Genomic DNA, 27,512 nt, shown 5'->3' on the forward strand with positions numbered 1-27,512 from the left:
GCCGGCTGGAACCGCAGCTGTCGCCCGAGTGCGGGCGATGATCCAGTCGGAGGGCTTGTCGGGGCCCGACCTGCTGGCCGCCTTCGTCACGCGCCGGGTGCTCCCGCTCCAGAGCCGCCCTCATCTGATCTGTCAGATGAGCGGCCAGCTCGATCCGAGCCGGATGTGCACCAAAGACATGCCGCACGACGAGGTGGCCTATATGGTGAACTACCTTGCGAACTGCAAGCTCTCCGCAGAGTGGCAGTTCGGCAAGGAGCCATATTGCCGAGCCCATCCGCCGCCCACGGTATGTTCTCCTTTTCTCTTTCTCTTCTCTCAGTTTTGTCGCCGAGTTCCTTTTGGCCGACTCTGACTAGTCGGCTTGTCTCGACAGAGCCCTCTTCTTCGGCCTGCAGGCGGGTCGGACGCGGAGCGCCGATTCGTCCCCGACCGGACGGAGCACGATCTGGAGGACCCCGACTTGGGGGCGGCCGCTATGGACGACAACACCGAGGCGGGCGGTGGCCAAGCCGGCGGCGAAGCAGGCGGCTCCGGGCTTGGAGTCAGCTTCGACGACTGGCCGGACGACGACGAGGCTGAAGTCGTCCCACGCCGTCAGCCGGCGCCTGGCCACGGCGCGGGTTCCTCCGCTGCGCCGCCTGCTCGGGGCGGCGGGCAAAAGCGTCGTGCCGCGCCGGGCTTGTTTGGCAGTCGGCCGAAGAAGCCCAGAGGCGGGGCAGCGGCGACCAGGCGGGAGGAGGCGGCCGCGAAGGCGGCTCGCTTCCGCAAGGCGGTGAAGCAGCCGCAGACGGTGTCGGCGTAAGTATACTCTCCTTCGTGCATTCTTTTTTCTTTTCTCTGGTAGCTCCTGAATCCTTGTCTTTTTCTCCAAAAAACCAGGGCTCCATTGTCGCTCGAGCGGGCTGCTGCCGCCTCCGTCATTGGGTCGCCGGGAGGATCTGGGAGCACTACTCGCCGCGTGGACCCCCGTGCCGATCTTCAGGCGGCGACGGAGCGGAACGCGCAGGAGGTGCGGGAGGCGGAGGCATTGAGGGCGGCCGCCGCCAAGGCGGCGCAGGAGGAGGAGGCGGCGAAGGCGCGCGCTGACGCCGCAGCCAAGGCCCAAGCAGAGGCTGCGGCTGCGGCGATGGCGGAGGGGGCCTTGCTGGTCACCCCACTGCGCGTCGCGGCACCTGGGGCCCCGGAGCCCCCGCCAGAAGAAGCCGGCGGTGACCAGTCGGGGTTGGAGAGGGATGACGACGTCGTCATCCTGGAGAGGGCGGCGGTACCGACCCCGCCGACTGGGGCGGCTCAAGGCGGCCGGCCTGATCTGCCGCCTGCGCAGTCGGCGGGGGGGCGAGCCGGCCGCGAGGACTGATCTGGCGGTCCGGACACCGCCGCGCCAGCGCGCGGGGAAGGCCGCATCAGAGCCGCAGAAGGCTGCGTTGGAGCCACAGCCGGCCGCGGGCTCCAGCTCGTCGGCCCAGGATATGGAGGCGGCCAGCGCCACCTCGGGGTGGACGCCGGGCGGAGGGACGGCCATGATGAATGTGGCCGCGCAGGACGTCCGGACCCAGCTCCCGGCCCAGGCTACAGCGCTAAGGAAATACAATGACGAGTTCCTTGCGACGCGGGCGGCCATCCGGGTTAGTCTTCTTATCTTGCTTGTTTTTTATTTTGGTTTCTTCCGTGGGGGCGCGTCAGCGCACCCACTGGGTGTAGTCCCCGAGTTCCGAGTCGGCTGCTGAGCATGCGGCTTGGAACTTCTTAGCGGATCTAGTTTTGCTATTCTTGCTCTTACTTCGCTCTTCTGCCTGTCTTGCAGGACTACCACAATCTTCGCGCGGCTGCCTTCAACTCCCAGGCTCGGGAGCTGACCCAGAAGACCGCCGACCTAACTGAGAGCCGGGGTAAGTGCTTCGTCCTTTATCTCACGTGGGGGCGCGTCAGCGCACCCACTGGGTGTAGTCCCCGAGATTCGGGCCGACTGCTGAGCAGTCGGGTCGGATCTTCCTTGACGACTTCTTCTTATTGCTTCTTCTTTCTCTGCCGTCCCTGCAGCGGCCAACGCCAGTCTAAGGGCGCAGCTGGGAGGGTCTCAGGCCGCCCTTCGTGCCAAGGAGGCCGAGTTTGCCGCCTTGGTGCAGGAACGTGACCGCCTGGCCAAGAGGTTGGCCGACCAGGAGGAGAGCCACAAGGCGGCTCTGAAGGCGGTGCAGGACAGCGAAGCCGCCCTCCAGGCCGAGTATGAGACAGAGGCGGCTGGCTGGGCCGAAGCAAGGCAGACGCTGATCAATGGCTATGGCCAGATCGAAGATTTGGTTGACGGTAAGCCGCCTCTTCTTCGTCCTTTCTTGCCGCCTGCCGCTTTTGGCTCGTTTTCTGACTTGGTGTTTTCTCTTCTTTCTCTTTCTTTCTTGCGCAGAGTACTTCCCTGGCTACTCTACCGCCGCCAACCAGATCATCGAGGCCCGCCGCGAGGCACGGAGGCAGGCTGGCGCCGAGATTGCACCAAACGCTAGCCGGTCGCTGGAGGAGCAGCTCTTGGCGATCCAGGCCCGCCTCCAGCCGGCTCATCGACTGCTCCGCCGGCTTCAACGTGCCGGGGCGCAGATGTTGGCCGCCCTCTGGCCTGGCGAAGTGGTTCCCCGCACCCCCAGTCGGACTGCCGACTGGCTGGAGGTGGCGGTCGGCCGCTTCGAAGCCTGGAAGGCTTCGGCGGCTCGGTCCGGCGCCAGGCGGGCGCTGGAGTTCGTCAAGGCCTGGTATCCCGGCCTGAGTCTGGACCAGCTGGCTACCTGGCGGCAGCAGGCCGACACGGAGCTGGAGCCGGCGCGGCCGGCTATCATCCGGCGGGCTTCGGCGATCGCCGACTACACCGACACCAGCGCCTTCGCCCCTGAGGTAGATGACAACGGTGTTGCCCAGCCGGAGGAATGGTTCGGGCTGAACCCGGCAGACGGCGAAGACTCGGCGGAGGAGATCGACTCCAGCGACGAGGGCGAAGAAGAGGAGGAGGAGGGTGAAGACGCCGGGCCGGATGGTGGGGCGGCCGGCCAGCCTCAGCCTTGACCGTGCCTCCAGCAACACGTCACGCGCGGGTGCGTCGCCTGCCACCGGTGGTGATCAAGCCGAGACCCGCCAGCCGGCCACTCCTTCAGCCGGCGACGCCGTCTCCACCGACCAACCCGGCTCCCACATCGCACCTTTAGTCTAGTCTGCTATCTTTTATTTTCCTGTCTTGTCACTTTTGGAACAATATTCTGTTAAGTTTACACAATTCCACCCACTGGGGGTGTATTCGAACTATGTCGATTGCCGGCCTGTTGGGGGCTTTATATGTATATATGACTATGCAAGTGTTTGGCTTTTCCTTGTTCTTTGCCTTTCATCCTTCTGTTGTTTCCTTTGCCGCCCTCCCTTGGTTGCCGCCTCCCCAGTCAGACAGTTGCTCTGCAATCTGTGGCTGGAGAAGTGCTTGGCCAATTGGGAGGGCAAGTACTCTAGCTTTGTTGGATTATAGCGAAGTGTTTGGGAAGCCGGCCAGCCGGCTGTTCTGACAGCCGGCAAGCGTGGTTGGAGGCCGCCTTTTCGCTATATAAGTTCATTAGTCCTTAGCCGTTTTTTGTGTGGGCATCCTTTCTGCCTTGGCTCTTGCTAGTCGGACAGTCGGTTCTTCGAGCTGCGACTTTCAACAAGAGAGGACTCGGGAGCCGGCACACTACTTGTCTGACTTCAGGTAGAACTTTAATATAGCTTAAGGCGGCCAGTCCCCGGGCCGACTAGTCGAACCCGGTGCCAGACAGGAAATCAAATGTAATAATACATTCATGGATATGACACTCGTCACTCATAGATAAAAGAAGGCAGTCCCCGAGTGCTCCTCGGGGGGCCTGTTGTTTCATACTTAATACAAAAGGGTAGCATGATACATACTGCTTTCAACTGTAAAATCTTCTCAGGAGGTTCGCGTTCCATGGTCGCTCCGACTCCTTGCCGGAGTCATCCCTCTTGCGTGCTCTTGGTTTTTGCGCGTCGATCAAGTAGTAGGAGTCGTTGCCTAGTGCCTTGCTGATGACGAAGGGGCCTTCCCAAGGGGCCGAGAGCTTGTGCTGGCCGGCTGTTCGCTGGATCAGCCGAAGCACAAGGTCGCCCTCCTGGAAAGATCTTGGCTTGACCTTGCGGTTGTGGTAACGGCGCAACCCCTGCTGGTAGATGGCGGACCGGCTGAGTGCTAACAGCCGGCCTTCTTCCAGTAGGTCGACACCGTCTTCTCTTGCTTCCTTGGCCTCCGCCTCCGTGTACATGGTGACCCGAGGCGAGTCGAACTCGATGTCGGTTGGGATGACAGCCTCGGCACCATATACAAGGAAGAATGGAGTGAAGCCGGTTGACTTGTTGGGGGTAGTACGCAGACTCCAGAGGACAGCCGGCAGCTCATCGAGCCAGCAGCCGGCCGATCGCTCCAGTGGTACAACCAGTCGGGGCTTGATGCCGGAGAGGATGAGTCCATTTGCTCGCTCGACCTGGCCGTTTGACTGCGGGTGGGCAACGGACGCTAAGTCCAGTCGGATACCCTGCGTCGCGCAGAAACGTGCCAGTGCTCCTTTGGCAAAGTTTGTGCCGTTGTCGGTGATGATGCTGTGCGGTACGCCGTACCGAGTAGTGATGTCGGTGATGAATGTCACGGCAGTCGGCCCGTTCAGCTTCTTGATCGGCTTCGCTTCGATCCACTTGGTGAACTTGTCCACGGCGACAAGCAGATGTGTCAAGCCGCCGCGGGCTGTCTTGAAAGGGCCCACCATGTCCAGTCCCCAGACGGCAAAGGGCCAGGTGAGGGGAATGGTCTTGAGTGCAGAAGCCGGCAGGTGTTGCTTGGAACTGAAAACTTGGCATCCTCTGCAGCTCTTGACTATCTCTTTGGCATCTTCCAAAGCAGTCGGCCAAAAGAAACCGTGGCGGAAAGCTTTGGCCACAAGTGATCTTGAGGCTGCGTGGTGGCCGCATTCGCCTTGATGGATATCCTTGAGGATTGCCACTCCTTTTTCTGGCTCGACACAGCGCTGGAAGACTCCAGTGACGCTGCGCTTGACAAGCTCTCTGTTGATTATTGCATATGCTCCGGCTCGTCGTTGCACTAGTCTTGCTGAGATCTCATCAGCCGACAGCTCTCTGCTGACTAGGAATTTGAGGATGGGCTGGGCCCATGATGGAGCTGTGACTTCTTCTTCTGTTAGTGACGGCCACCATGACTCGGGTGGGTGGGTCGGGTGGCGTGGAATTGGAGTCGGCCACCGCTTCTTGTGTTGCTGCAGTCCCCGGGCCGACTGCTGCAGTCCCCGGGCCGGGTTCTGAAGTCCCCGGGCCGGGTGCGACTACGGCAGTCGGCGGGCCAGTTGTCGAAGTCCCCGTGCCGCCTGCGGGGTTCCTCCAGTCGGATCCGGCTGCATCTGGCACAGGCGGTACGAAGATAGAGTCCGACTCTGGAGACGGCTTGATGGACGGCTTGAGGAGGCGCTGGAGGGAGACGCCGGTCGGTATAGCCTGTCGGGTGGAGCCGATCCGTGCCAGGGCATCTGCTTGGTCGTTGTCGGCCCTTGGCACGTGAAGGAACTCGCACCCTTCGAAGTACCCACTGATCTGCTGGACGAGGAATCGATAGCTCGCCATGTTTGCATCCTTGGCGTCCCAGTCGCCAGACGACTGCTGGACCACCAAGTCTGAGTCGCCATAACACAGGATCCGGCGTATGCCGAGCTCTTTGGCTAGCCGGAGCCCATGTATGAGCGCCTCGTACTCGGCCACGTTGTTGGAGGCGGCGAAGTGGATTTGCAGCGTGTATCTGAGTTTGTCGCCTTTGGGAGAGGTGAGGACGATGCCGGCTCCCAAGCCGGTGCGCATCTTGGACCCGTCGAAGTGCATCCGCCAATGGGTAGAGTCGGGAGCCGGCGGTAGGTACTGGGTCTCGGCCCAGTCGACGAGGAAGTCGGCCAATGCTTGGGACTTGATGGCGGTGCGGGGTTGGTAGAAGATTGTGTATGGTGCCAATGCAATGGCCCATTTAGCCACCCGGCCGGATGCATCCCGGCTGCCTATGATCTCGGCAAGCGGGGCGGTGCACACGACCGTGATGGGATGCTCTTGGAAGTAGGGCTTCAGCTTCTTGGCGGCGAAGTACACCCCATAGCACATCTTCTGGTAGTGCGGGTAGTTTTGCTTTGAGCTGGATAGTACTTCGCTTAGATAATACACCGGCCTCTGGACTAGCTGGGCTCGGCCTTCTTCCGGGCGCTGGACCACGACAACTGTACTGACCACTCGGCTAGTCGCGGCAATGTAGAGGAGCATGGGCTCCTTCTCAGTCGGTGCCGCCAGGACAGGTGGAGTGGTCAGCATCTTCTTCAGCTCATGGAAGGCTTGGTCGGCTTGGTCATTCCACTCGAAGTGAGTGGACTTCTTCATGAGTCGGTACAGGGGGAGAGCCTTCTCTCCTAGCCGGCTGATAAAGCGGTTTAGGGAGGCCAAGCACCCGGTGAACTTCTGCACATCTCGCAATTTGGTGGGAATCTCCATCCTCTCGATGGCCTTGATCTTCACAGGGTTGCACTCGATGCCGCGTTCGGAGACCAGAAAGCCTAGCAGCTGGCCGGCTGGTACTCCGAACACGCATTTCTCGGGGTTGAGCTTGATTTGGAATCGGCGCAAGTTGGCGAATGTTTCTTTGAGGTCTTCCAGCAGGGTGCCGCGCTTCTCTGTCTTCACCACAATGTCGTCTACATAGACGTGGGCATTTCTGCCGAGTTGCTTGAGGAGGCATTTCTGCATGCAACGCTGAAAAGTGGCACCGGCATTCCTTAAGCCGAATGTCATAGTCAGGTAACAGAAAGCTCCGAATGGTGTGATGAAGGCAGTCTTCAGTCGGTCTGCTGGGTCCAACTTGATTTGATGGTACCCTGAGTAGGCATCCAAAAAACTCAACAGCTCGCATCCGGCTGTGGAGTCTATCACTTGGTCAATCCGTGGCAAAGCAAACGGATCCTTGGGGCAGGCCTTGTTGAGGCTGGTGTAGTCTATACACATACGCCACTTGTTATTCTTCTTCAATACCAAGACTGGGTTGGCAAGCCACTCTGGAAAAAATACTTCCATAATAAAGCCAGCGGCGAGGAGCCGGGCTATCTCTTCTCCTACGATTCTTCGCTTCTCTTCTGACAGTCGGCGGAGGGGCTGTTTGACCGGCTTCGCGTCGGCTCGGACGTGCAATTTGTGCTCGGCGAAATCCTTCGGGACACCCGGCATGTCCTTTGGGGACCATGCGAAAATGTCTCGATTCTCACGGAGGAAGTCGACGAGCTCGCCTTCCTATTTACTGTCCAGGTTTGCCCCAATGACAGCAAACCTTTCCGGGTTCTCCGGGTCCAGAGGTATCTTCTTCGTCTCCTTGGCCGGCTGGAAGGAGCCCTGCGCATCACAATCTTTGGGGTTGGGGGACAGGGCCGGCTGCTTGCCGGCCATGGCCACAACCCGCTCCAGCATCTTCTTCTCTTCTGCCACTACGAGGGACTCGGCCAGCCGGCTGCTGGCCATGGCGCACTCGATGGACTTCTTGTAGTCGCCGGCTACGGTGATGATCCCCTTCGAGCTCGGCATCTTCATCTTCAGGTAGGCGTAGTGGGGCACAGCCATGAACTTGGCCAGAGCAGGTCGGCCAAGCAAAGCATGGTAGGGGCTCTCCAGATCCACTACCTCAAACCAGATCGCTTCTCGACGAAAATGATCCTTGTCTTCGAAGAGAACATCCATCTTGATCTTGCCGATCGGGGAACAAGACAAGCCGGGCACGATGCCGTGGAACACGGTCCGGCTTGGCATGAGCTGCTTCGCCTTGATGTTCAGCTTCTCCATGGTATCGCGGTACAGTATATTGATACTGCTTCCGCCATCTATCAGGACGCGAGAGAATCGGGCAGCTCGCCTCTCCGTCGCGAGGGTGACATCCAAGACTAGTGCATAGGAGCCAGGGGATGGCATCACCTCTGGGTGGTCGGCCTGGCTCCAGTTGATGGGCTTCTCGGACCAGTGCATGAACTCGGGGGCGCTAGAGGCGACTGCGTTGACCTCTTGATGCTGACGGCGCCGACTACGCTTGTCTTCGGCTTGGCTTGTGAAGACGACGTAGGCGGCGTGCTCTTCAGGGAACTCATCTTGAATGGCTCCGACTGCCGGCCGAGCCGCCGGCTGCTGGGGGGCTGGAGGCGGCGGGCCGGGAGGCGGAGGCGGCACCAGCCCTTCGCCCTTGGAGATTCGCGTGAGCCAGTGGCATTTTCGGGTCGTGTGGTTGGACGGCTTCGCGCCGCTGTGGAACTTGCAGGGGGCGTCGAGAGTCTGCTCGTAAGAGAAAGCCGGCTGCCAAGCCGGCCTGCCACCCTTCTTCTTGGGAGCGGGCCGCTCTTCGGGCTGCTCATCTTCAACTGTGGCCACCTGCCGACTGGTGGAAGGCGGCATGGGGGCCTTGCGCTTGTGATCGTTCTGGTAGGGGCGCCGATTGGAGTCGCCAGCCGGCGTCTTGGGAGCCGGAGCGAGCACCTTCCCAGAGGCGTCCACTCGGAGCTCGGTCTTCATCGAGGAGTCGGCCGTGGCGTACTTGTCCGCGATGATCAGCAGTTCGTCGAGGGTAGCCGGCTCGTCGCAGAGGAGTCGGTGCTTGAGGAGGGTGCCCTCTCGGCACCCGGCGGTGAAGTACTCGATGGCCTGAACCTCGTGCACCCCCTCGCAGGAGTTGCGGAGCTCGGCCCACCGCGTGAGGTAGTCGCGGGTCGACTCGTTGGGCCCTTGGACGCATAGGGAGAGCTGGCGAGGCTTGGGAGGCCGCTTGTACGTGCTGGTGAAGTTGCGGACGAAGACTTCCGTGAAGTCCAGCCAGCTGTTGATGCTGTAGGGCTTGAGGCTGTTGAGCCAGGTGCGCGCCGTGCCTTGCAGCATGAGGGGGACGTATTTCACGGCGACGCGTCTGTTGCCGTTGGCTATGCTGACCGCAGTAGAATAGTCGATGAGCCAATCTTCCGGCTTCACAGAGCCGTTGTACTTGGGCGTGTCTCTGGGGAGCGAGAACCCTTTGGGGAAGGGCTCGTCGCGGATGCGGGGGCCAAAGCATGGCGGGCCGACATCGTCTTCTTCTTCTAGCGCCAGGGATCGAGCTAGGCGGTCGATCCGGTGGCGGGCGTCGTTCTCGCCGACTCCTTCGCGGCGGCCTAGTCGGCCACCAAGAGTCGGATGCGTGACAGGCGGCGGGGTGGGACGTCTCTCCCCTCGAGGCGGGGGAGGAGGCGGATTTCCTTGGCGCTCCACCGCTCGAGGGCGGCCTTCCGCGTCGCGCTCGATGGTGATACGAGTCCGGCTGCGGCTAGCAGCCGGCTCCTTGTCTTTCCTCTGGCGGGCGCCGCTCGCAGTCGGCGAGCGGGACGTCGCGGCGTGCTCCCGGCGCGGGGGATGACTATCAGCGCGGGCGCCGGCTTCGTGCCGTTCTGCAGCCGCGTCGATCAGCTGCTGGATCCGGCTTGTCATGTAGGGGAGCTCATCGGCTCCCAGCCCATTTAGCTCTTCAGCGGCCGCCTGAGCGGCTCGTAGATTCTCGAGCGGGGTGGCGTAGACGGGGCGATCTGCCCCCAGCATGCTGGCGATAGCCGCGCCGCGCTTCTGGACGAAGCCGGCTCGGCTCGGCCCGCTACGCGGCGGCGTACCGAAGGCGGCGCGGTCGACTTCGCGCTGGTGGGCCTCGGTGAGGCGTCTCATGGAGGCTATCTTCTGGCCTTCCGCGATGAGGGCGAGGCGGCGTGCCTCCAAGGTCTCGGCGTCGGCGTCGGCCGGGATGGGGACGGATAAGTCGTGCATCGCCGCTTGCAGGGCGTCGTGGGCGTTCTCGCCCGAGTTGGCGACGTGGCTGATGACCAACACTTCGGTGACAGCGCTGCTGCCGCTGTCAGCTCGAGGGAGAGGGTCGTCGAAGACCACCACGTCGGAGGGGTAGGCGTCGAGCGATGCCGTGTCGGAATCGACAAGCATCGGGTCGGTGGAGCCGACCGACTCCAAGTCTGCAGCAGGCTCGCTGGAGACGTGAAGTTGGTCGAGGAGGCTGACGAGGCGGCTCTCGGGGTAGTCCGTGCCCGCGTCGGACGCGGGCTCGTCGGAGATGCGAGCCTCGCCGAGCAGATCGGCGAGGCAGCTCGCCGCGCAGGCGTCGTCGACGCCTTGCAGCGCGTCGGGGCAAACGCCATCGGGCGCAGCAGGCTGGCTGCGCTCGCGGGGGAGGAAAAGGGTTCCCGTCCAGAACAGGTCTCCGGACGACGGTGCACCTGGCCCCACGGTGGGCGCCAAATGTCGGGTGGTAGGTGCGACATATGCCAACGGGTGGCTTATCATTGTGGGAGCCAGTAAGACGTCGCCGGTGCCTGGAAACGGGATGAGGCGAAGACATGCACGCCGGCGAATCTTACCCAGGTTCGGGGCTCTCCGTGGAGATAACACCCCTAGTCCTGCTCTGCGGGGTCTCCGCATGATCACTAGATCAGAAAGAGTAGCTACAAATGCTCCTAGAGCTGTCGGGTTCAAGGGAGAAGAAGAGCAAGGCTAGCTCTCACTTCCCTCTCTATATGGTGTGTGTGTAACTCTAAGAAGCCAACCCTTTGCATGGGTGCCCCGGGGGGTTTATATAGGCCTACCCCCCGGGGGTACAATTGTAATCCGGCTGGGCGCGGGTCCCAGTCGTCAGTGTCTGTGCTCGCCGGCTTCTCCGCCGGCCATTGGGGCCCGCCGACTGGTGGGTCCCGCCGGCTGCCGGCCTCTTGGTCGACAGGCCGGCCCCACCGCCTGGGGGTCTTGTCGGCGGCTGTTTACTGTAGCCTCGCCCCTGATGACGAGGGCTTCGTCGAGGTAAGCGTGGCTACAGTGTGCCGCCTCGAGGGCTCTCACTGTAGCCTTACCTCGTCTTGTCTCCTTAATGTGGCACATGTTTCGAGGGAGGGGAGTAGCCGGCTTCTGGGGGCCGGCTACGCCCCTGGCCGACTGGGGGAGGCCGGGCCGCCTTCGTGCCTCTCTCTGGCTGAAGGGGCCCGCCGCCCGTGGGCCGTACTGGCGTCTGTCGTGGATGACGTTGAGGCCAGCATGGCTACAGGGCCGAGCCGGACGGGAGATGGCCGACCCGTACGGCGTCCTGTGGCCATGCCTGCCTCGGGATTCGGGGGTAGTGGGCCGCACTGTAGCCACACCCCGTCTTGTCACCGTTATGTGGGCGTAGTTTGGTGGGTGCGGTCTCGGCCGGCTTCTTGGAGTCGGCGCTCTTCATGGCCGGCACTTGGGAGTCGGCGTTCTCCGTGGCCGACTTCCTGGAGTCGGCCATCTCGTAGTTATCTTGGGGGAGGTTTCTGAGGCTGGGTCGCCTTCTGAGAGTCGGCTCCGGGGGTAGCCGGCCGGGGGAAGGCGGCCCAATGCCTTGAATGCTTGAAGGCTCAAATGGCCTGATAATTTTTGAAGAGCCAGGGGTAGTCGGTTAGGCTACCCGTGGCCATTTACTCCGACATGTGGCGTACCGCAAAACGGACGAAACGGACCTCCTACGGTCGAAACGGGGGTCCTGTTGATTGGGGGGTGTGGCGTACCGCAAAACGGACGAAACGGACCTCCTACGGTCGAAACGGGGGTCCTGTTCATCGGGAGGGGTGTGGCGTACCGCAAAACGGGACTCCACGGGATACTGTTCATCTCCACCGTCTACCTCCTCCAGCCTCCACGGGCTACCGTCGACCTCCTCCAGCCTCCACGGGCTCCTGTTCATCCAGCCTCCACCACGTGCTACTCCACCGGCTACTGTTCAACCACCCCTCCACGGGCACCCCTCCACCGTCTACTGTTCATCCAGCCCTCCACACCATGGGGTCCTGTTCAACCACCCCTCCACGGGCACCCCTCCACCGTCTACTGTTCATCCAGCCCTCCACCACACCACGGGGTCCTGTTCATCCAGAGGCAACGCCACCGCTCACTGTTCATCCAAACCCCCCCGCAACGCTCACTGTTCATCCCAGAGGCAGCATCGATCGGCTTCAGTTAGCAGCAGTAGCGAAGGAATCGCTCGATCGGGTTCAGTTAACAGCCATCGATCGATCGCTCGGGTTCAGTAATGCGTAGCCTGCAGTGCAATCGCTCGGGTTCAGTTAGAGCCCAACGCCTCGCTCGGGTTCAGTTAGAGCCAATGCCTCACACACACGCGCGTACGTGTACGAGAGAAACGCGCATCGCTCGGCCCCCGACCTCCCACCGTAACCGGGAACTCGCCGAAATTTTCCTCGCCCTCGCTTCTACCACGGTTTTTTCCGTCATGGACGGCCCAAAGAATGTCATGCAGCTGCATCTCCGGCCCGCCCAGGACGAAAAGCCCATTTTCTGTCATGATTTTTTGTCATAGAAGTAGGAGCCCACTACATCTATGATGATACCGAGTTTTGTCACAATTATCGTCATAGAAGTGTCATATGTATGATAGAAAAAAAATTGTTCGGCCCAAAATGTCACGGATGTGTCTTTTTTTTGTAGTGAAGAGATTAGCAAGTGGATGAGGATCCATAAACTCTTAGCAAGCGAAGATGCAAGCAAAAAGAAGGCACATGATAACACAAGATTGAACGGAAGAAGGGCGAATAAAACGGCAAAGGTGAAGTGGGGGAGAGGAAAACGAGAGGCAAATGGCAAATAATGTAATGCGGGAGATAAGAGTTTGTGATGGGTACTTGGTATGTTGACTTTTGCGTAGACTCAACGGCAACGGCGCCAGAAATCCTTCTTGCTACCTCTTGAGCAATGTGTTGGCTTTCCCTGGAAGAGGAAAGGTGATGCAGTAAAGCAGCGTAAGTATTTCCCTCAGTTTTTGAGAACCAAGGTATCAATCCAGTAGGAGGCCACGCTCAAGTCCCTCGCACCTACACAAACAAATAAAAACCTCGCAACCAACGCAATAAAGAGGTTGTCAATCCCTTCACGGTCACTTACGAAAGTGAGATCTGATAGATATGATAAGATAATATTTTTGGTATTTTTATAATAAAGATGCAAAGTAAAATAAAAGGCAATAAAAATAGTTAAGTGTTGGAAGATTAATATGATGGAAAATAGACCTGGGGGCCATAGGTTTCACTACTGGCTTCTCTCGAGAGCATAACTATTACGGTGGGTGAACAAATTACTGTTGAGCAATTGATAGAATTGAGCATAGTTATGAGAATATCTAGGTATGATCATGTATATAGGCATCACGTCCGAGACAAGTAGACCGACTCCTGCCTGCATCTACTACTATTACTCCACACATCGACCACTATCCAACGTGCATCTAGAGTATTAAGTTCAAAAGAACAGAGTAATGCTTTAAGTAAGATGACATGATGTAGAGGGATAAACTCATGCAATATGATATAAACCCCATCTTGTTATCCTCGATGGCAATAATACAATACGTGCCTTGCTTCCCCTACTGTCACTGGGAAAGGACACCACAAGATTGAACCCAAAGCTAAGCACTTCTCCCATTGCAAGAAAGATCAATCTAGTAGGCCAAACCAAACTGATAATTCGAAGAGACTTGCAAAGATAACCAATCATACATAAAAGAATTCAGAGAAGATTCAAATATTGTTCATAGATAAACTTGATCATAAACCCACAATTCATCGGTCTCAACAAACACACCGCAAAAGAAGATTACATCGAATAGATCTCCACGAGAATCGGGGAGAACATTGTATTGAGATCCAAAAGAGAGAAGAAGCCATCTAGCTAATAACTATGGACCCGAAGGTCTGAGGTAAACTACTCACACATCATCGGAGAGGCTATGGTGTTGATGTAGAAGCCCTCCGTGATCAATGCCCCCTCCGGCAGGACGCCGAAAAAGGCCCCAAGATGGGATCTCACGGGTACAGAAGGTTGTGGCGGTGGAATTAGGTTTTCGTGGATGCCTCTGTTGGTTTGGGGGTACGTAGGTATATATAGGAGGAAGAAGTACGTCGGTGGAGCAACGTGGGCCCCACAAGGGTGGAGGGCACGCCAGGGGGGTAGGCGCGCCCCTTGCCTCGTGCTCTCCTGGTTGATTTCTTGACGTAGACTCCAAATCCCCTGGATCACGTTTGTTCCGAAAATCACGTTCCTGAAGGTTTCATTCCGTTTGGACTCCGTTTGATATTCTTTTTCTGCGAAACTCTGAAATAGGCAAAAAAACAGCAATTTGGGCTGGGCCTCCGGTTAATAGGTTAGTCCCAAAAATAATATAAAAGTGTACAACAAAGCCCATTAATCATCCAAAACAGAATATAATATTGCATGAAGCAATCAAAAATTATAGATATGTTGGAGACGTATAAGTGTACTTCGTGCCGATGTCGTCCGCAAGAGGTGGCCTCCTAAAAGAATTGCATAAGCATATCAAAAGATTTTTCAACATGAACTAGGGTTCATCATTAACTACAAACATATCAATGCATAACAAAGGTCCATCACATCAAAAAAACCTGTGAGTTCAATCTTTGAATAATCATATATCAAGATTATCATGAACATGAACTAAATACAATACACAGATCAAGAACTAAATAAAATACATATATCAAGATGCAATTACCATGGTTCAAATGCATCATATCATATCATATTTCTCCAACAACACCCAACATGCATCATATCATATTGATTTCAAAAACAAAACAATGAACTAGGGTTCATCTTGAGCGATTAACCATGTTTACTCTAACAAAATCCACTAGTTGCATCATATAAGATCCACATGCATCCTATATCAAAACAAATATCTCCAATATTCATCATATCATAAATTTTTTTAACACAAAAAATTATGAACTAGGTTCATCTTGAGTGTTCAACATTTGTTCTCCAACTATATCCACTACTTGCATCATAGCATATCAACATGCATCATCATATCACAATAAATTCCTCCAACATGCATCATATAAAAAAAATCCTCCAAAAATAATATGAACTAGGGTTCATCTTCACATAACCATACCAACTAGTGACTAGAGTTCATATCTAACACAATATAACATCTATAATCAACCTAAATCAATCCTAGGATTCAAATATTCAAATCTAGTTCAAAGAAGGGGGTGATTTGAATCAAATAATGCGACGAATCGGAAGCTATTTGACTAAAACTAATTGGAGGGATCGAGGGAGCTTACTTTTCTTTCTTCGGGGCCATCTCGATCCGCAAAAACGGTGAAGAAACGACGAAGATCCAAGGGGGGGAGTGGAGGAGAAGAGAGAGGGGCGAGAGGAAGAACTCCTCTGTTCTTAGGCGGGTGGTTGGGGGATAAGGGGAGGGGTGGGGCGGCCGACGGCTTATAACTGCCCGCACCCTACCGCCAGGGTACCCGGCGGTAGGATCGGACATGCTACCGCCATGACCGGCGGCGGTAGGGTGGGACGGAGGGGGGACGGAGGCCGTTAACGCTGCTGACATGGATAAGTTTTCTACCGCCGCAGTGTCCGGCGGTAGCCTAGGTAATCCTACCGCCGGGCCTCGTGGCGGTAGGAAAAAGGGTCAAATGTCCAAAAAAATTTAAAGGGGGGTCAGATCCCGATTTTGTACCACAAAAGGGTCAAAACACGAAATTTTGCCTCCACACATACCTCTCTTTCGGTTTTCCTGGCAGTAGCTCGCAGAGACGCAGAACATGATTTCTCGCGAGAGCCTGTAGTGTAGCTAGCTCAGAGATGAAAGAGTTGACGAAAGGGTGAGTAGCCTATAGATTTTTTTTTTAAAAAACTTAAAACTCAGTAGGCCGAAAATGGTGTGCCGGGCCGTGCCGGCCTTATAAGGTGTCTTCGGGCCCAGATGGCCGGTTTTTTTAGGGGCCCAGTGGCCAGGTTTGCGCACAAGTAACCAGTTCGAAAATTGATGTAAAAAAAAAACCAGTTCAAAAAAAAAAAAAACTCTACAACACCAGTCCTGACGCGGCGGCGGCGGCCTGGACTCGCAGGGACGATGTACGTTAGGGCTCTACAGAACCCGTCCGATTTCTTTCTGGAGGTAATCTCCCACGTTCATTAATAATTCGAAAAAAAATCCTCGCATTAATCCGCCGCAAATCGCAGAAGCCCCGAAGACCCCCGCACATCTCCGCCGGCGAAACCCTAGCGGCGGCCGGCGATGGGGGAGTACGCGGCGGCCAAGACGTCGGTGTGGTGGGACATCGAGAACTGCGCCGTCCCGCGCAGCTGCGACCCCCAGCTCATCGTCCAGAACATGAGCTCCGCCCTCGCCACCGCCGGCTACCGCGGCCCCATCTCCGTCTCCGCCTACGGGGACACCCACCAAATCGCCCACAACGTCCAGCACGCCCTCTCCAGCACCGGCGTCTCCCTCCACCACGTCCCCGCCGGTACGGAGCCCCTTCTCCTCCTTACGTACGGCCAGTAGCTCTGCTTTATCACTTTGGTCAGTGGTCTGTCTCTCGCCGGCGCATGTGGATTGCGCCGTTTCGATTGTGTGGTGACCTGATTGCTGGGATATTCGATTGAGACAGATGCTTCTGAGTGGGTATGGACGTATGGTTGATGGATGTGGCGTAATTTTGGACAATAATAGTGGAATCTTAGGGTCTAGGAGTTTCCTGACTTGGGGTGTGCTTCCTCTAATTGATTTCAGTCTCGTGGTTTCTCTTTTTAGGAACAGGTCAGCTTCATTTGATTACGAAATAATGTTCTGACACTCATGAACACACCACAACTCGGCTCACACTTATCTAAGTGCGCTAAACAATGCGCGCGGGGGGGGGGGGGGGGGGGGGGGATGGCCCCTGCAATCTTCAACGTAGCTCCGCCACTGATGGGAGGTGACCCGCATTCAGCTCTTGAAGAGTAAACAGTAACGCCTTCGCCTCCTTCATATGACACCAGCTCGATGACTGCAGAGACGTAAACCCATTTCACGGCACAGCCACAGTCTGACTGAAGCACCCCTGGGCACTTGGTCACCAACACCAAAGCACGGATGCACAAAAATATTTCTGCGTCCTTCTGGGCTAGCACAAATAGGCATGAATTTCCAAGAAGCAAGGAGAACCTTCCCCTAATGATATCGAATAATGATCCTGATTCAGTGATTCCTGCCTGTCCAGAGCTAGCCTCCCAGTCGGCATCAACATAGCTTTAGCCCAAGCCCTGATTCATCACCTTAGCGTTGGGGAACACACCTTTTCCTTGGCATCTATGACTGGAACTTCATAGCAGAAGCTGCTAGGGGGTTAAGAAAATTGTCGAGGAAAGAAACTGAGGCTGACATGGAGACCTATGTGACCCCCAAACAATCACTCATGCACGAATCAGAGAGAAAATAGGTTGATAAACTGTTCTTATTGCTTGGTTGAGATACATACATATGTCGTCCCTTGTATCTTGTATGGGAGGACTTACATGACTCCCATGTAATAACCCAATGAATAGGCATATGGACTCGATCTCTATCTCTAGTCTCATCTCTTCCTATCTTAATAACCCTCCGTATTTAAATATATACATAATTTGTTTGAATATTAGCTAATCTTATACCCGTGCACATAACAGCCCAATAAGTGACATGCGCTGCTTGAAAAGTATATGTGGTTTCTCTATACAACAACAACAACAAAGGCTTTAGTCCCAAACAAGTTGGGGTAGGCTAGAGCTGAAACCCACACGATCTCAAAACCAACTCATGGTTCTGGCACGTGGATAGCTAACTTCCACGCACCCCTGTTCATGGCTAGTTCTTTGGTGATATTCCAGTCCTTCAGATCTCTCTTTATGGACTCCCATGTCATCTTTGGTCTACCCCGACCTCTCTTGACATTATCAGCACTCTTTAGCTGTCCGCTATGCACTGGAGCTTCTGGAGGCCTGCATTGAATATGCCCAAACCATCTCAAACGATGTTGGACAAGCTTCTCTTCAATCGGTGCAACCCCAACTCTATCTCGTATATCTCTTCAATCGATGTTGGACAAGCTTCTCTTCAACATGTGGTTCCTCTATGATTCTTAATATTGTTTGTCTTTGTACTTTCCTTATGATTTATCCAGTGATCCAAATAAGTGAGCGTGTACTACACAATACTCTTATGAGTAACTGATTTCTTTAACTATAGCTTGCAAAATTATCATTCCCATTTGTCAAATCCATAATTTGTATAAAATGTCTTCCGATTAGAAGAATGACCTTGAAGTACCACTATAGGTTTTTATCCCAAATATTCTTTTCGGAGCTGGCCAATGAACATGGCAAAGCTATGCACTGATTGCATTACATTTTGAGTTACATGTATAGCATACTGTATATGTAAGCACATCTTTTCATTTACTATTATTTCCTAGCGAATGCAGGCATTAAAGATGCAAGTGATAAGAAGATCTTGGTTGACATGCTGTTCTGGGCTATTGACAATCCTCCACCAGCAAATTATCTGCTTATCTCTGGTGACCGGGACTTCTCTCATGCCATTCATAAGCTTAAAATGAGGCGATACAATATTTTATTGGCACAACCTCCAAACGTGTCTCAAACACTTACTGCTGCAGCAAAGAGTGTTTGGCTCTGGAAAAGCCTTGTGGCTGGAGAACCACCATTAGAACAGTCACCATACATAAGCAGCACATCTTGTGGCAATAAGGATGATTTGGCTACATCAAGGAACATAGTTTCTAGTTCTTTGGATGTGACTCAAGATGCCAACCCTGAAGTGCAGAATATTTTGTATGATCGTCAAAGCGGTTCTAATGGCATGGCAGATAAGAAATGTGAAGTTAAGCGACCTCGAGAAATGGAGACAGACAATGTGTCCAAACCAGCAAGCAAAAAGCAGCTGAAGAAGATGATTGGGCTGGCAAATACCAGCACTAAGCAAACTGCTTTCAAGAAACCAACGCAAGGGCAACTAAAAGCAGTCAAGGGGCAGGGCTTGATCTGCTATAAGTGTGGTGACGGGCACCGTGCTGCAGAGTGCACCTTTAGTGGCGACTGCCACGGTTGTGGCCGACAGGGCCACAAGGATCGAGTGTGCAAAGCGAATCCTAACAGCGTTGTCAAGTGGCAGCCGGCACATGCACAAGACTTAGTCACGCCCTCACCAGGGTCTGTCTCCCGGCAGGCGACCCCTCATGTGCCTTCTCCACCTCCAGCTTCCCCTGTCGCGGCTGCGCCGCCACAGACAACTGCTGAAACTCCTTCTGGCCCAACTTCGACACCACCACCGGAGTGCTTGCAGGAGACTCCTGCCATGCCGACAGCTGTGTCATTGGGTAAACCAGACGTGGTGACGCAACCGACATCTTCAGCCCCTCATCCTCCTACGGCTGTTCTAGCTCACCGGCCAATGGCAGGACCAGGACAGTATCATCAAGTGGGTGCTTCTCGGCCGTTTCCAGCTTGGACACCACCACCATGGTGCTTCTTGCAGGCGACTCCTGCTGTGCTAAGTCCACCTCCGGCTCCTGTGCCGCCACATACGGGTGATGGAAAATTTTCTGCCCCAGCTCAGTCTGGAGTCTACGCCATGTCAACAGCTGTGTCATTGGGTAAACCAGACGTGATGACGCAACGGGCATCTTCAGCCCCTCATCCTCCTACGGCATTTCTAGCAGCTCACCGATCAGTCACAGGACAGTATCATCAAGTGGGTGCTTCTCAGCTGCAACCGGCATCTTCAGCCCCTCGTCCTCCTACGGCAGTTCTAGCTCACCAACCTGTCGCAGGACAGTATCATCAAGTGGGTGCTTCTCAGCTGCACCTGGCATCTTCAGCCCCTCATCCTCCTACGGCAGTTCTAGCTCACCAATCAGTCGCAGGACAGTACCATCAAGTGGGTGCTTCTCAGCTGCATCCAGCTTGGACATTTCCTCCGGGGTACTTCTGGCAGGCAATGCAGCTTCTCCTGCAGCAGCGCCGCTCGTGACTTCCGTGCCGCCCTGGCGTTGCAGCTTGTCCTGCACCAGCTCACTCCAGAGTCTACCCCATGCTCTTCCCCTTTGGCAGGCCATGCTGACAAAGTGACAGGTATACTCCTATTGGATTCTTTGTATGCCCTTCTCTTCAACCGCCCGAGAGGAGGAAGAGAGGAAGGAGGGCTATGATGAAGAAGAGGTGGAGGAGGTTTTCACTAGCTTTTCTAGTAGGTATTTCTTTACCTAACTCAAGTTACTGTTTGAAAATGTCGGCCTCCAGAGGATTTCTTTGATTATGTTTAAGTTATTAAATTGTCACTTGAGCACCAACATAATCAATTGTGCAATTTAGATTTAAAATCTGGACCCAACATGAAAGTTCTAGAGTATTTCCCATAGATGCTTAAAGTGCCATCATTTACTATGTTTCAACTCGTGCTGAAATTTCAATGGGTTACCAAAGTTGGCTAATCATTATGATCAACCAAAATAGTCGCTTGAGGCATAACTCGGGGTTTCAAAGCATGACTCCATGGTAAATGCATATTGTTGCATATGCATTCAAGGTTGGAGACCTTGGTTATGAACATAATAAATTGTCACTTGAGCACCAACATAATAGATTATACAATTTAGATTTAAAATCTGGATCCAACATGAAAGTTTAGAGTATTTTTCTGTAGATGCTTAAAGTGCCATCATGTGCTATATTTCAACTTGTGCTGAAATTTCTATGGGTTAGCAAAGTTGGCTAATCATTATGATCAGCCAAATAGTCGTTTGAGGTATAACTCAGGGTTCCAAAGCACGGTCTCCATGATATTATGGTCACTTGGTCACCCACCTCATAACATGTTTTCTAGAATTTCAATGCTCTTAGTTGAATTCTACGTTGGAGGGGCTGAGGTGGATTGTTGGCAATGGTTGGACAGGAGTGTTAGAGGCAAGTTGGGTTGGAGCTGCTACAGCTGCACCTTGCACTCTGGTTGAGGCAGGTACATGCATATTGGTAGTCAATGGATGCACGTCACCATTGATACCATTGGATGTTTGTGTATGTTGCGCTCCTTGTCCTTATCGTATATGTTGCTCATGACTCTTGAGAAGTTTTTTTTTGTCGAATATGGCTACTGAATCATTCTTATTATGCTCGAAATTCTTGCTCGTGTTTATGGAATATGTTGGAGCTGCTACAGCTGCACCTTGCACTCTGGTTGAGGCAGGTACATGCATATTGGTAGTCAATGGATGCACATCACCATTGATTCCATTGGATGTTTGCGTATGTTGCGCTCCTTGTTCTTCATCGTATATGTTGCTCATGACTCTTGAGAAGGTTTTTTTTAATCGAATATAGCTACTGAATCATTCTTATTATGCTCGAAATTCTTGCTCGTGTTTATGGAATATGATGGAGCTGCCACAGCTGCACCTTGCACTCTGGTTGAGGCAGGTACATGCATATTGGTAGTCAATGGATGCATGTCACCATTGATACCATTGGATGTTTGTGTATTTTTCGCTCCTTGTTCTTCATTGTATATGTTACTCATGACTCTTGAGAAGGTTTTTTTTGTCGAATATGGCTACTGAATCATTCTTATTATGCTTGGAATTCTTGCTCGTGTTTATGGAATATATGGGGTTATGATTCGCACTTATGAGAAAATAAATGCATATTGTTGCATATGCATTTAAAGGTTGCAGACCTTGGTTATGAACCTCCATGAGCTGGAGGTTACTCCACCAGATTTGGAGATCCCACATGCCCTCATGTGATGGTGTGGATGTGGGTGGACACCGGATGGTGTCACTTTAGTTGTGCTCAACATAAGCTATTGATGAGATTTATGGTTTTTTTTTTTGTGATAACTTACCATAACTTGTGTGTGGTATGAGATTTATGTTTTGACATGCATGCACGTGATCATTGAATAGTTGTTGAAATTTGGAAAACATTGTACTCCGGTAGTCAATTGCAAATGGACTAATGCTATGAGATAATCTTGTGCTTTCATATGGTGTCTTTTCATTTGGTTGTACCACATATTGCCATGTTTCCATTGATGGCTAGGTGATTGTTTAAGCGACTTGCTGTAGGGGGATAGCACATGATCTGGATATGCACACGCAAACACTCGCATGATCATTTGCTGGAGTACATTTAGTGATGTGATTAGTTGAAGTCTTGTTACCATGCTATATTTAGTAGGTACTCCCAACGTTTCACAAATATAAGATGTTTTGGATATTTCAATATGGACTACATATGGACTGAAATGAGTGAACAGACACTAAAACGTGTCTACATATTCTGAGAGGCGATTTCCTATGCATGGTGGTAGCTACGCACGCATTGGCATAAGTGCCATTTTTGATATATGAGGTGTCGGGTTTCTTATGGCATTGGCACAAGTGCATTTTTGTTGTATAGAAACGACTTTTTCTCACTTCTCTTTGTCTTTTTTATTTCCTTTTTGGCAAAAGTGCCTTTTCGTTGTGTATAAAGGGCCTTTCCTCACTTCTCTCAGTCTTTTTGCTTGCTTTTTTGGCATAATTGCCTATTTGCTTGCCTGACTGGTCCAAAGTCATGATATTTTCGTTATGGAGTCACTTTTCATAGTCCAAAATAATTAGAGATAAAAATTGGAGCCGTGCGTAACTACCACCATGGGTAACAAATTATTTCCGATTCTGAGAGTTAGAGCATCTTGTATTTGTGAACAGAGGGAGTAGGTCATTGAAGGTTTCTTTATGAATCTTGAATGTTTAGGTGAAGCCCCATGGCAGCTCACGCTAGGAACCTGCTCGGATTATGTTCTTATCAGTTTACGTGGAACCCCATGTGTCACTGGGACCGCCGGGGGGGGGGGGGGGGGGTGGTGATCACAGGCTTGAGTTCTGTATGGATTTTACATTTAACATTGTATTGTTTATATGGAAGTTTTGCACTCATATTGTGTTTATGATCTGCATATATTTCAATCGTCCTGCTTGTGTGTCCATATTACCATGTTTACGGGAGATTTGCCAAAATTTCTCAGTGGAATATTGTTGTTTTGATCTTTAGTGTGTGGTAGCATTTTGGCTTGTCCATATATTGGTGCTGGGCCTCTTCACTCACATAGATCTCCACGGCTGTGAGGGAATCCAATTTATGAGTTCTCTGTCAGTTTAATTTCTTGCTACATCCTCTTCCTCAACAACATTCACTCGCTGTTACTAAAAGTAGATGCAGAATCAAAGTTCTTGATATCAATCCTTCTATGTGATACTTCCTCCGTCCAGGTTTATCGGCCACTTAGCAAGCCAGCTGCGTCTGTGTTTTAAGGCCCCGCTGGACATGGCGTTTGCTTCCCCTCGATGATCCCCTCTGTTGAACGCATGCAGGATTGGCTGCCGTTTTGGGTGAATTGCTGCATGCAATAACGACGGGTTAATCTTGTTAGCGCTGGACGTGTGCGATGGTTGGCTGCATGCAAAAGCGAAGCTGGCTGCTGCGATGCTCCGAAATAACTGCGAGTTAATCTGATTGGCTGCTGCTATGCTCGAAAATCATGGGTGGTTACGAATAATATCCTTGGTCCTCGAGTTTTGGCTAGCCGGAGTACATGCTTTGTAATGCCAGCAGAGTGCTAGATTTTGTGGACTGTGTGCATCACTTGATGCGGAGAGTCAACATGTTCTCATTAAATACATCCCAGGTGGTGAACCTGTGATTTAATTATTTGACCTTCAATGCTTTGCTAATGGAGGTCAGGGATGAAGGTAGTGGAATGGCAACTGCCTCCGTATAATTCTTCAGTTTTCAAAGAATCCACTTGATATTGATGGCCCTAGTGAAGGCGTAACTAGCAGGATATGGTTAATGTCTTGTTGCCATTCGCCCTTTTTGCTCGATATTTTGGTGGTGCCTTGCAAATCATTTCCGTTGAAGGATATGGTGTGCTCATTTCCGCTCAAAACATATGGTGTGCTCATGTTTCACTTCATATGCATAGCAGGATGGCTGTTCCTTTTCTTTTTGAATATTTGGTTTGTGTTTGTGTCTTGGTTTTGGTTTTGGTTTCTTCTAGCTTTGCTTTTCAGACTTCTTTACCAGTCGTTTTTGGTTGAAAGGCCTGCATTATTTTGACGCCATTTTTTAGTACAGTACAAAATTACACGCACATAAGTGCGTGTTCCAGAGGAAGATGTTTCACTTCCTTTGCTGATATTCAGTCAATGCGAATCCTGAACAATTTATCCATGTTTCCCTGAGGTTTTAAGTGCATCTTTCTGTTTGAACTATCACAGAGTAGATTACTACTAGACCTAGAGAAGTGCATCATCTCATCTGATTGTTCTCGCTTTTTATTATGCAGGCACCTAGTCCCAACACCTAGCCTGCTCTGATGGCAGAAGCAAGGCGATGGTACGGAACTGGCAATTTTGTTGAAAGGGCAAGGAAGCACTGGCGGTGGCAGCGGGGATAAATTTAAGAGAAGGGGGGTCACGGCATGGGAGAAGGGGAGAGATAAGGGGACAGGTGCATGAATCTTGAAGCAAATACAAGTGCTTAGAAGATACTACCTCTGCGCACTAATATAAGACGTTTTTGCAGTTCGAGGGAGTAGAAATTCCAAATCATGCGGCGTACGTATCTGCGTATGTCATTGGATTGTACTGAAAACAAAGAGTCACATGCAAGCTAGATCTAACAAATGACAGTTAGGACATGGGACAGGTGACCTAGGAATTATCAGGTTTCTTAGGACAAGGCTTTTTGACAAGAAGTTACTTTTTTAATACGTACTCCCTCTGTCCGGAAATACTTGTCATCAAAATGGATAAAAGGAGATGTATCAGGACGTATTTTAGTTCTAGATACATCTCTTTTTATCCATTTTGATGACAAGTATTTCCGGACGGAGGGAGTATATGATTTGTACCAGTCGTGATTTATACACCCTAGATACTGTAATGTGAGAAGTATACAGATATACTAGCTCCTGGACAGCGGTACTGAGCTACGTGGGTTTATTGGCGGCCATGTTAGGGGTGTTCATACAAAATCGAAGTATGTTGCTGGCGGGTTATATTTTGATTAAAAACATTGTGTCTTTCAGGATTGTTTGGGAAGCTTTCAAATAATAATCCAAATTTTGGAGAAATTTTAGAGGAACAACTCTGGTCTCTATATATTTCTGACATGTACAGAAGATTAATCGCCATGCAATTCCTATCTTTTTTCTAGACGACTAGATGATGCCACATAGAATTGTTGGCGTGTTTTTTTGGCTGCGTTTTAATGATATACTCCCTCCGTTTGTAAATATTTGTCTTTCTAGATATTTCAAATGACTACCACATACGGATGTATGTAGACATATTTTAGAGTGTAGATTTACTCATTTTGCTCCGTATGTAGTCACTTGTTGAAATGTCTAGAAAGATAAATATTTAGAAACAGAGGGTGTACTTAATAGCAAACCGGCGGCTGTCCATTGCTACTAAATATGTCGGACAATGCTTCGGTGCCTTAAAGCACCTGCCTTTGTGTTTATAACATGTGGGTATCTTCTTCAGGGGTGGGTGTAACACGTTGAGCAGCAAATTTGGTGAAAAGATGAGGCATCACAATTTTTTATTTTTGAGATGTCAAGGTCGAACTGAATCCAAGATGTCACAACTTAGATGATTGATGAGAGTACTGTAATATGGCGAGCATCGAAGGTGGTGAAAATGTTTGATCTGAGATCTTTAGTTTTTTATCTGGGAAAGAGTCATGACATTTGTAATTTTTTTTTGTGAATTGAGCATAACCTCTCGCCGAATATTTATGATTTTATAGAGGTGGAATTAGGTCAAACGGAGCTGCGTGGGACCCATGAGCTCGGGGGCGCGCTTTGTGAGCTCGTGGCTTTCCCGTAGGTCTTCTGGCCTCCCCCGAACCTTCTAGGGTCCCTTCTCGTTCACAAAAAATCACCGTTAAGTTTCATCATGTTTGGACTTTGTTTGGTATTGATTTTTCGAAAGCCAAAAACAAGCAAAAATAGGAACTCGCACTGGCACTGGATTAATAGGTTAGTCCCAAAAAAGATATGAAATAGCATATAAAGCATCCAAGATTGATAATATAATAGCATGCAACAATCAAAAATTATAGATACGTTGGAGACGTATCAACCCCCTTCCCCCGTTGCCGCCACACCGAAGAATGCCGGGCATAAAAAATCTGGTCCGGTCCACCACACCGGCTGCCACCATTGGTAGAAAGGTCAATGGGGTGGCTACTGACTCTCCGACGACGGTCGACTGCCTCCCATTGCTCCCGCTAGTGCCAAATGAGCTCGGAAGCCGATGACGGCCTCGTCGGCCCTCGCGGAGGCGCGACGATGATGAAGAAGAAAAAACCACTCCTGCTCCTCGCCCCCGTCCGACGGATCATGCATCGTCTCCGGCCACCCCTACGAGCACTACTTCGGCGCCTCTGGCGGCCGCGACCGCCAAGTTCTTGATGAAATGCCTACTAGGTAATAAAATCATTTTCCATTTCCACCTTTGCATTTTGCGGTGATTGTTGGCGGCCGATGGATGATGGACTTTATTGTTGTTGTCATAGTGCGGAGATGAACACGGCCGGATTCTTGACGTCTTTGGAGTTGTCTCATACGCTTTGTGATGCGGAGCATCCGACGGACATCACCATGTCAAGAGTCCGTTTGGCAAGTGACACGTGCGACATCTACTTCACATACATAAAGGTGAATCATCTCCTTTACACGTGCTCACTTGACCCCTTCAAGGATGGTATACTACTTGACACTTCTCCCGTGTGCATGCATAGGTATTGTTGGAACGCTACGGACGACGTGGAGGAGTGCAAGCGCCAAGGTGGAAACGAAGACGGAAGAAGACGGAGCTGCTACAAGCTACAGCCACCGGACGACCGGTAGGGACTGGACGTCCGACGCCTGGAAACGCCAGCCTGCCAGCCAAGTCACAGGCAGCGCATGCTACAGCAAGCGGACGTCCGGCCTCCACCGGACGACCGGCCACACCTCCCAGCGAGCGGACGCCCGGCCTCCACCGGACGACCGACCCCATCACAACAGAAGGAAATTAGCGGAAGTCCGAAGACTTCCGGACGTTCGGACCAATCCGAGCCACCGGACGTCCGGTACCTGCCTGTGAGCAGCTGTGGGCCTTTGGCCTTGTATCTCTTTCCCACTTACCCCTTCGTGGCCTAGACTATAAATAGACCACCTCCACCTCCTTTCTAGGGTTAGCAAAAGTGATAACTCATTTGATAGAGAGCTTTGCTCCTTGTACCACTCTACTCTACTCTTGAGAGAGAGAGAGAGAGACTACCACTCCCATGGAGTTCAAGACCTCCATGTGAGAAGATACTGCGGGATATGTCCAAGACCCCTCACGGGAAGATCCTCCTAGGATATCATCAAGACCTCAACTCCTCCAAAGATTGGGATGAACGCTACCTTGTATCTTTCCCTTTGTTGTTCATGTACCTTGTGGATCTTGTGTGTTTGATTGTCTAGTGGATAT

At 52.4% G+C, this 27,512-nt stretch overlaps 1 protein-coding gene across 10 annotated transcripts; it reads left to right on the forward strand.

The window, feature by feature from the left end:
- Positions 1-16,077: 16,077 nt before the first annotated feature.
- On the forward strand, positions 16,078-25,131 carry LOC123051930 (WW domain-binding protein 11). 10 transcript variants are annotated; one of them, XM_044474945.1, is made up of 4 exons: positions 16,078-16,430; positions 18,408-21,018; positions 24,329-24,492; positions 24,568-25,131. In XM_044474945.1, exons 1-2 carry the CDS (start codon positions 16,199-16,201, stop codon positions 19,973-19,975), a joined length of 1,800 nt encoding a protein of 599 aa, XP_044330880.1. In that variant the 5' UTR covers positions 16,078-16,198; the 3' UTR covers positions 19,976-21,018; positions 24,329-24,492; positions 24,568-25,131. The 10 variants fall into 10 exon arrangements, with proteins under 10 accessions (XP_044330880.1, XP_044330875.1, XP_044330876.1 ...); XM_044474940.1 differs by having other exon boundaries at positions 18,408-20,195; positions 20,897-21,018; positions 24,329-25,131; XM_044474941.1 differs by having other exon boundaries at positions 18,408-20,195; positions 20,897-20,959; positions 24,329-25,131.
- Positions 25,132-27,512: the final 2,381 nt, after the last annotated feature.

The sequence above is a fragment of the Triticum aestivum genome, chromosome 2D, assembly GCF_018294505.1.
Source record: "Triticum aestivum cultivar Chinese Spring chromosome 2D, IWGSC CS RefSeq v2.1, whole genome shotgun sequence".
Taxonomy (NCBI): domain Eukaryota; kingdom Viridiplantae; phylum Streptophyta; class Magnoliopsida; order Poales; family Poaceae; genus Triticum; species Triticum aestivum.

What these genes read in the sequence shown, in the direction of transcription:
- LOC123051930 (XM_044474936.1), top strand. Translation starts at nt 16,199, where the DNA reads ATGGGGGAGTACGCGGCGGCCAAGACGTCGGTGTGGTGGGACATCGAG. An exon ending in CCTCCACCACGTCCCCGCCG is followed by an intron (nt 16,431 to 18,407) that starts GTACGGAGCCCC and finishes TAGCGAATGCAG; the next exon opens with GCATTAAAGATGCAAGTGAT.